The following is a 10000-nucleotide window of genomic DNA, read 5'->3' on the forward strand; positions in this document are numbered from 1 at the left end:
TGGACAAAGTAGTCCGAGCAAAAAGACAAAAGGACAAAAATAAGAACACAACTTAATGTAACAACTCTGACTAGGATTGCAAGCCAAGAAAACGATTACGACCGAGAGGCAGGCTTGCAAAAGCAGGACTACAAGCTCGCGAACGATAACGCAGGGCCGGCAGAAATTAAAATCTAGGACAAAACAATAGCTAGAAGGCATAGCGTACCACCTGTGACATTAAAAAATATAAATGGCACGAAAAAAGCAGGGCAACAAAGCTAACAAATGAGAAACCGCCTGCATAACCCAAATAAAGGGCAAGGTGAAAAACATGACGGATAAGTAAATCAAGTCAAATGTTGGTTAATTTGAAGGAGCGATAAATCTGAGTGTTATCAGCATAACCATGAACGGGAGGGAGGTGCTGAGAAATGATGTTATAGAGGCGAGAAACGTCGAGGGTGAATAAAATAGGCCCCAAACAGCTGCCCTGAAAAAAAGGGACTCCACAGTTTAGATTAAAATTGTCAGAAGTCTTATCAACTCCACCACGCTTTGTAAATAGCCAACTGGTTGCCTCTTGCCAGTTGGGGTTCTTAACAATTTTTCTGTTAAGTTTCTTTCACATTATTAAAAGTGGGGTGCTTGTGAACTAGCTTGATAGCTATCAAGCTAAGTGCACTTCCACTATAAATAAAGAATTTACATTACATTTACATTAACAAATCTTCAAGAAAATCCGCAAGAATGTGAAACCTCGAAAATAATAAAATTCAAATTTTGTTGGGGTTTAGAGCCCTAGGCAGGATTACCAACCTACGACCACTGTAACACTGGTCGGACGCTCTATCCCTTGAGCTGAGGTCATTTTAGTTTCAGGAGTTTTATTGAATGGCATTTAGGTCGCTCTGCACCAATCACTGACTTGTTCACAACTTGTTCAAGTCCAAACCACATGTTGATATTTATGTAGTTACATCTGCACCAATATTGTTTCACACCTTTTTTTCAGCCCTATTGGATAAATTTTTTGCCATATCCAAGGAGGGTTTATGCAGAAGTTCCCCAACTCAAATAGTATTTCTTTTGAACACTGTTACGAGTCTCTTTTACTTATGTGTGGTGAGGTAGGTGGGCTTTCATACACGATTTTGATGCACAATATTCTTCTGTCCAGAAATTTCTTTACATCAGATTTTCTTTGCATCTTCAACATTTTCACATACATGAATAATGATGCATTTTAACCCTTAGGTTTATAATGATAGGGACTGGTCGAGGGAGGGAAAAGTGTGTTGGAAAGATCAAGATTTCTGTAAGGCCCCCTCCCCTCCCCCCCCCCCCCCCCCTGCAGGCCATGTAAATAGCAAGTGACCCGCACTTCTTTATTCAATTGTACATGATCCCCTCCCCCTCTTCCTCACCTCATATCTCCTCTAATGTGCTTTATTAGTAAAGCAGATATGTCTGGATTCTTTATTAACTAAAATTTTAGACAACAATATAGTTTAGAGTGCAAACAGAATCTCTGTAAAATGCAAATCACTAAGTTGTACAAAACAGTGGTTTTTAAACAAAAGAAAACAATAGAATTAGCAGAAAATTGCACAATTTAGCATTACTGTTTCACATAATTATATTGTTTGTACCCTACTATTTAACTGTTTTACCCACTTTGGTCAATGGACAGAGGGTGTAAAGTGCATGTTGCAGGTTTCGGTTGCAGTTCATTGTTTTACCATAACTGAAACAGCCCAAACCTTTAGAAAAATGCTAACCTTACGCTTAAACATTATCTTTTAGGCCTAATGTTAGGAAGGTTTGGAAAGGTTTGGGTTGTTTCAACTATGGTGAAACGATGACCTGCAACCCTAACTTCCCACCTGCACTTTACATCATCTAGCCAACAGACCCCTCTTAAAATATAGCTCAAACTGCTGACCCCCAAAAACTTCTTTGAAAAACGTTTTGCCCCTCCCCCCTCTAGCCAATCTGAAATAGCCTTGCCCCCCCCCCCTGCATAAATAATGACCTGCCACTCTCTTAATTCATACTGATGTACTTAACAGTGTATCTATTTACCCACATTTAATTTCATTTCATTTCAGGATAAGCCATTGGTGGTGGGTGGGTGGGGGAGATTGCATCCTCGGAGACTCAGGGGCAGTCAGTCGAGACGAGATGAGACGAGACGAGAATCGGGACTGGCGTAAAGTTTTCAAGTAAGGCGAGAAAACTTTACGCCAGTCCCGATTCTCGTCTCGTCTCGTCTCGACTGACTGCCCCTGGGTCTCCGAGGATGGCGAGATTGCTTCACAAACCAAAAGAATGTCTGCAAAGAAGGCTAAACAGATAACTGAGGCAGGGTGAAGTGAAATTCGTCTACTTGACAATACTGTACATTGAGTCAATGATAATAATAATAATAATTAATATAAATTTAATATTATCATCATTATTATAACAAGTTAACCTTGAAGGTAAAAATAATTTTGATGTTCACTGGCTAGCTTATTCTGATTCCTGGTTAGGTAAAGTAATGATCACTCATTAGAATAGGGCAGTCATTAAATTCCACATCAAAGTCATATAACAACTCCACTAGTTGAGGCTCTGGTCTTGGTCCCCCAGTGAAGCCGCATTGCTCAAGCGTCTTATGGCGGTCCATTTCCACCCTTTTGCCTTCCTTGGTGGTACAGTAAATAACAATTTTTCGCATTGTACCACCTAACCTCTCATTGATTATGGACTCGATGGAATAAACTGGCACATGGGCATGAACGAATATCTGGAAATGTCCTGGATAGGATTTTAACTGTGGCAGGTTTGCGAAGGTGAGAAGTTTGAGTTCCATGCTAATAAATCTGGAAACAACATACATTTGTATCACATTGCTGTCAGAAAAAGAACCTTTAAAGAAGATGCAAATTATGTTTTACAAGAAATGTATCAATAATAAATTATAACCAAATAGTTGCAAGTGACATGTGACAGTGAAGTCTCTGCTGAAGTGGCAACAGACTGAGAGCAAAATTATTTTCACAATCAGCACTCGTCAGTCATGTAAGCAAGCCAACCAGTTGAAGAGCTGTTCAGTTAGAGAAGTCTAAGTGTTGGTTCATGGCCTGTCACAATCCTTTTTCTTGCTCTCATGAGCCATTTAGAATAAATTAAGGTAATTGGGCAGACACAAACAAACAAACATGGTGATTTAAGGACGGTGCCTACTATTGTTATTGCGCATATGTTCTGCGCATCTTGAGATACTCAGATTTCCTATGGGTGGTGCTTATTAATACAGGGATATTTTTTGCGCGGTTCAAAACTATGCGGAGAAAGCAGAATTTAGCAAGTGCTCTCGGTACCAAAAAAGAGAATTGGGGGTGACCATGCATTTTTCAGAGATAATTAAGCTTTAATTTGGAAAGGAACGCCATACATTGCTTAGTACTTTAAAGCTTTTTAAAAATATTGTTGATTAATTATCTTCGAAAAATGCGAGGTTACCCCCAATTTTCTTTTTGGATTTCAATAACACTCGTTAAGATCTGCTTTTCCTGCATATTCAGTAAACCGCGCAAAAATAGCTTTGAATTAGTAGGCACTGTCCTTAAATGGTACTTGTGCCTAGCCTGGTCTAAAAAAACACAGGTCGCATTCCACAGGACTAGAAGTCCCAGAGTGCTCTAGTCCCTGCACCAGTGATGAACAAGTTTCCCCTAGAACTGAAACGGATAAGGACTGTAAACCGTAGGCCCCATCTCACAAGTATCTTCTATGTTCATAACCTTGCTGTGGGACGTTAAAGAACCCAGTCACACACTAATCGAGAAGAGTAGGGGATGAAATTCCCGGTGTTATGGCTGTCCTTTGTGAGTATGTGGGTGGGTGGATATAGCAGGTCCACGTCAGCTGAATAGCTGCCAAAACTTCAACCTGCTTAAACAAATAAATAACAAACAAACAAACAACATTTTTGCAGAGTGATTAGGGGCTAGCTAGGAGACACTTTTGGAGTTATTTATTTATCTATAGCACAGTGGCAAGTACACTGATCTGTGACCCTTGACCTGTGTTTTAGGCATACCATAGTATAAATCTTTTTAAATTTGTAGTGTCTGATTCCCACCTCGGAAACTTCTCCTTAGATGGTTTCCATAATCCAAGTTTACAACAAGGGCACTGTTCCAACTTCTCTCTTTCAAATCTTAGAACTGGTAAACCATCATCTTCGACACACTCTTCCTTCTTGTAATATTTTAAGCCTTTGGAGAATTCTAGATAGTCTAATAACCCATTAGCATCTCTATCCAGCTTCTTTGCAAGGACATACAACTCAAGATTGTTTGCAGGTGCGTTCAAGTCTCGCATTCCTGCATAGAATTCTTCATATGACAAGCTACCATCGCCATCCACATCAAACCGGCGGAAGAGATCGATTGCTCTTGCGTAGTTATCAGTCATCCATTTGTCCATGCGAGCGACAAAGGCGGCATGAAGATCGTCCGCAGCCTCGAAGGCTTCCGCTGCTTTCTCAAGTTTCTCCTGGGAAGCAAAATATAGTCAATGTCCGACCGAACGTGAGAGTTGCCTTAAAAAAACTTCGAAGGAAAATCTAACCATGGAAAGAGAGAATTGTACGTACTGTACCTTAGCGAGCTCTTCCTTTGACTTCTTAACTTTCTTCTTTGCAGCTTTCTTTTTGCCTCCAGATCTGAAACGAAATAATGTAAGATAAAGTTTTGATCCAGTGATGAAATAGGAAATTTATCGGGGATTGTTTGAGTCGTTTTGAGCAGATCATACACACTTTGCTTTCCCACTCTTCTTTTTCACGGGCATCGTCAAACTATAATTTGATCGAACTTCGAATGCTGTTCTAAATTGTCACCATGACAACTGTGTCAATAAAGGAACTATTTAAACGAGTATAAACTCCAAGGCCAGGATAAGCCGCGGCTTGAGAATGCCGTGAACGTAGATTTTGTAACATTTATACGGGGTGCTCGCGTCTGATGTAAGCCGCGGCTTATTTTGTCTCGTATAAACGGCCCCGTTTGCCCGCGCGCGCAACATTTGTTGCGGACACAAATTTTGTGTCCGGGACACAAAACATGTTTCTGATTTTGTTCAGAAACATTTTGTGTCCGCAACAAATGTTTCCCAGTTTGCGCAGCATGGAAACACAACATTAATTTTGTGTCCCGCGCGTTTGCGCAGCCAAGAAACATCATCATCCTCGTTTGCAAAGGCCTTAACACGTTGGGGTTCTACCTTCGAACACGTGAAAAGTGAAATTTTCCCAAGATTTTGTCGCATTGAGTCAGTCGTTTACTTTTCAATTTATATTTCTTCTTAGCTGATTCTTGTACACTGAACCCATTTCGCCTTCACAGACATTCTTTTAGCTCGTCACGCAATGTTTTTCAACATGGTAAGTCGCGCTAAAAGACCACAGACGACTGGGTACCAGATGCTTGAAGTTACAATCCAAAAAGGCATGCTAAAACAAGCTTATCAGTAACGCTAAAAATTGTAGTCAGCACTTAAATCCTCTTTAAACGTCGGTTTTAGAATTAAAATTAATGGAAAAAAATAACATGTGACACAATATGTGTTGTGTGCCTGCCGCTACAGGATCTCGGCATAGTTAGAAGAGGGAAACTAATTAAGACTTTCTCCATTCACTATCCTCGGTTTCTGAGCTGTTTTTTTTTTCTCGCAATATCGATTCTACGCATGAATCCGCTAAAATTTGCTGCGTCAATGGGAACACCTTGTTGCGGGTCAAGCGGGTCGTACCAAGGATCCTATCCCATGACGCTTTGTTGGCTTAGCGTCTGTAAGATTGCGAGCTCCCTACGATGGAAGTCAGTAGTAATTTTGATCGGTTTAGCTTCGAAGAAGAAGATCTAGAAGATGACGACGACGTGTTTTCTTCAGGAAGCATGTCTTTCAACGGCCGGCTAGTAATTTCTGGAGAACCAATTATTTTTCCGGTTCTTGGGACAGCAGGTATTTAAAGAAAGTTGTTGTCACAGCGTAATATAAGCGTGAGCATTATATTGATAGTTGATCCTTATCAACCAGGAATCAACGCTATTTCTGGGTTTACAACAGAAAACGAAATTCCAACAGAAAATCTCTCCATGAAGGAAAGTGAAACAGGACAACTTTCAAACAAGTACAGAAGCTTATATCTAAGCATGTATCGATCGAGGAATTAAAGATCTAGCTAACGTGACCTCCACACCCTAGACAAGAGTGGGAAAAGTTCTCTTTGCCTGGTGTCGAAACCGTGGTCAACGACAATATGTTCCTTTGCACTGTTTTTTATTTGTCTGTTGTACTTATGTACCAATCAGTGTTGCGCAGCAGGAAGAGTGGGCTTTAATAACGGTTGTAATAACGGTTCTAATTTTAACGACATTGCAAGTCCTCGTTAAGAGTTTCAGCAAACCAGCCCCAGGGTAATTTAGAAATTTGAGTGTTGGGAAGATCAGATTGCATTGCTGAAGATAATAATAATTAATAATTAATAATAACAATAATAATAACAATAACAATAACAATAACAATAACAATAACAGTAACAATAACAATAATAACAACAATAATAATAATAATAATAATAATAATAATAATAATAATAATGATAATAATAATAATGTGTGGTTCTAGAAAATATCCATACCCCACCACGTAGGGAATTGGAAATTCGGATGGCATGGGAGCGGGGGGAGGGGGGGAGGGGGGGCGGGTCAAAGGCCCAGGAAATTCCAGAGGGGAAGGGGAATTGGGCGATGAAAATCACTTTCCAAGGGGTTAATTTCAAATCCGGTACTTACCGATCCGGTAAATCATTTTTGAAGAAATAAATAACTTTAACACTTGCTATATCATGTATGATTATTTTTTCATCTAAATCAGGTTTTCTTTCTTCCAGAAGCATTATGTATTCAAATCTAAAGGAATGAGGCCCTTGTTAGGCTAACAAAAACTTGACTTGTTGTGTATGTAATATTGATCGGCATTACTCGTTACTAGCCTCCATAGACACATGACCGTGTAACAGGTGTGGTTTCTTTGATCTCCCTATCGCGTCAGTTGATCAAAAAAAAGCACAACAGTGAAAGTTTCGCTTCAAGAAGCGGAGGGTATATGATGCAATGATTTCAGAGTTTTTATTCTCCCTTCCGTTTCCCCTTAATTTTATGGTTGAAAGTTTAACATGTTTGCGATGGTATTCACGCTGTAATGGCGTTAATTCTATTGACATGGACGTGGAGACGGCTACCCACCTTTTGGAAAAAAAAATTGTGAGCTTGCACATCAAGGTAAACTGACAGATACAAATTTATCTCTTTCATTTTAATTGATAAGCAATATTGTGTAGTTTAGATTGCCTTGTAGGTAGTTTACTGTGTTCTAATTTGAGACCACTCGGCAATCGACGTCGTTCTTTACTTTGATAATCTTTTTTTGTGAAAAAATGTATAAACTTTTCCAGTGGGGCTGGGGGTTCTTGAATTCCAGAGAGTTGGGGGGATGTAATCCATTCCTTGCAAATGGCCAGGGATGTGGGGGGAGGGGGAGGGGATTCTAAGTGAAATTCCCTCAGTGGTGGGGTATGGATGTTTTCTGGAACCACACAGTAATATACTGATAGAACTTAATTTTCATACGATAATGTTTAAAGCTGAATAGGCTGTGGGGTCATGTAATGAAATCAAATCAAATTAATACATATCAAATCATATTGGTTTTTGAGGAGAGGGGAAAACCGGAGTACCCAGAGAAAAACCTGTTCTAGCAGAGAAGAGAACCAACAAGCTCAACCCACATATGACGCCAGATCTGGGAATTGATCCCAGGCCACATTGGTGAGAGGCGAGTGCTCTCACCACTGCGCCCCAGGAAGAGCATATGGTGGTACTTCATGTTTACAAATAGAAGTCACATGAAATATGTTGAAATTCATAACTTACAAATTGTGCTGCACAATCAACTACCGGTATATGTCTTCTTGTCATTAGTAAACAAAAAGTGAAAAAAGACAATGAGATAAGAAATTGAATTTTTTTAAACCAAGTCAACTGCTTGGTTGACATATTTAAAATGCAGCTTGAAAGAGAGGTTTAGAGGACAAAGACAAAGGAGCGTGGATGATATGTAAGTATTTTTCGCATTCATTCCAACATGTTTCTATTGTTTTTGTCCTCGTTGCCTCACTATCAAGCTTAATATTGATATTTTGAAAATGGCGTATTCTACAATATTAAGACAGCATGAAAGACGCAATTATTCTTATGATTATTGTCATTCATTTTTGGCATGCTTGGAGATTTTTGTATACTAAATATTGGCATCATTTGTGCAATTACCTGTACATACATACAAACTAAATATTTTAGCTCAGATTTCAGACTTTCTAGTGGCTATTTTTTTTGTCTCTAGGACGTAGTATTGTTTACGTACCTGAAGATAAAAGCTGCAGTGATTGTGAAGATGAGGAAACCGATAATAGCATTTTTAGAGGTCAAGGAATACTGGTCCATTCAGAACCTTCAAACATCAAATTTGAAGTATTTTCTACCCGAATTCAAGAATCGGAACGTAAACAGTGTGTGGTAAGTCTTTTGTGTTGGAAATGTCGTTAAAACTTTTAATGATGAAATTTATTCCATATTGCAATGGCAAGCTTAATCCATCAAGTTCAACACCCTTAACTTTAAACTTGTTTCTTCGTCATGTGACAGGTGGTCAGAATGATTTTTACAATTGAATATTAATTAATAAATTCTAACTGTCTGGATGATGGGAATTTTACTTCCCAGTACAAATCACACACTAACCACACTTGATATGACTACTGATCACTTTGTTTGACCACTTTGGCTTAGTTTTTTGTGTGATGGGCAACCTTGATAGCTCGAAGCAGGGGTGGAGTGACATTTTGGGTCATGAAATAGCTGAAGAAAAAGTGCTGACTTTCTGGACTATCAGAGTCTGATTCACATTCCTTGTTGATAACTTCGACTTTGTTGGACTTTGCAGAGACCAGTGCAAGGTGTTGTGGTCTGGTCTTTGGTCTATTCTTACCAGGAAAATGCAGTCAACTTGGCAGTGTTGTCGTCAATATATTAGGCTATTGGTGTATTTGGCACAATAGATAGATGATTGTTTATTTTACCCAATTGCAGCAATAGCTGAATTGCTTGGTAGGCCAGCAACTAGGCATACACGGTTCCACAATATGTTGATATTTAACTGTGACAAAATCATTTAGGGTGTGTTCGATTGACCCTATTCCAGAATAAGAGTACACGGATTGATGGTTTAAAATGGTGTGTCTTGCATTTTGAAGCAAGAAGGATAATAAAGATATGTTTAACAACTGCATCAAGTTGAGTGGAACAAGGATGCCCGGGACTTCCAGGGGCCTCCACTGTGATCAGCCAGCCCTTAGACAGTAAAATGCTCCCATGGCTAGCAATCCCCACAACCCAGCATGACCCCCCACTTAGAGACATCCAGGCACCCTTCACACTGTGATAACAGTGGAAAAAAGGGGGGAAGAGGGAGGGAGGGGAGCAAAAAAAATAAGAAAATTGCTAACGCTGAGAACAACCGCTAAAAAACAAGGTTGCACAACACTCTCCCCACATAGCTTCAAATGGCCGCAACACTGAGACTGAGTGACCTACATGAGCCTGTGCACGTACAAATTAACTGCTGACCACTAGGCAAACCACTCTATTGAGGACCTAAATGCGCAGAAAACCAGCATCTCTTCGTTGTTAACTAGGTTAAATTGCATTTAACCACATTTAGCAGGTGTTTGACAATTTTAATGTGGATGTCCTTATAGCGAAGCATTTCTAACTTCTATTCCATATATTCCTATTGCGGAATATGGTCAATTTAACGCACCCTTAGTCCATTAATATGGCCAAGTATGGGTCTGATCTCGGATTGTGGGAACAAATAGAATATTCACACTCATGGTACCTGGGGA

The 10000-nt window shown here is 39.6% G+C and overlaps 2 protein-coding genes across 2 annotated transcripts in view; one reads left to right on the plus strand and one right to left on the minus strand.

Annotated features, from left to right (window-relative positions):
- Nucleotides 1-2405: 2405 nt before the first annotated feature.
- LOC137974209 (uncharacterized) lies at nucleotides 2406-4967 on the minus strand. The gene is made up of 4 exons (XM_068821088.1): nucleotides 4793-4967; nucleotides 4633-4696; nucleotides 4112-4527; nucleotides 2406-2846 (listed from the first exon to the last, which is right to left on the minus strand). Exons 1-4 carry the CDS (start codon nucleotides 4822-4824, stop codon nucleotides 2510-2512), a joined length of 849 nt encoding a protein of 282 aa, XP_068677189.1. The 5' UTR covers nucleotides 4825-4967; the 3' UTR covers nucleotides 2406-2509.
- Nucleotides 4968-5826: 859 nt separating this feature from the next.
- Nucleotides 5827-10000, plus strand: part of LOC138001009 (sorting nexin-20-like) — a 7599-nt gene continuing 3425 nt past the window's right edge. Inside the window, exons 1-2 of the mRNA XM_068847710.1 lie at nucleotides 5827-5997; nucleotides 8440-8612. Of these exons, the coding sequence (XP_068703811.1) occupies nucleotides 5847-5997; nucleotides 8440-8612 (324 nt within the window). The 5' untranslated portion in view covers nucleotides 5827-5846. The remainder of the gene's footprint in view (nucleotides 5998-8439; nucleotides 8613-10000) is intronic.

The sequence above is a fragment of the Montipora foliosa genome, chromosome 1 (genome assembly GCF_036669935.1).
Source record: "Montipora foliosa isolate CH-2021 chromosome 1, ASM3666993v2, whole genome shotgun sequence".
NCBI classification, from domain to species: Eukaryota; Metazoa; Cnidaria; class Anthozoa; order Scleractinia; family Acroporidae; genus Montipora; species Montipora foliosa.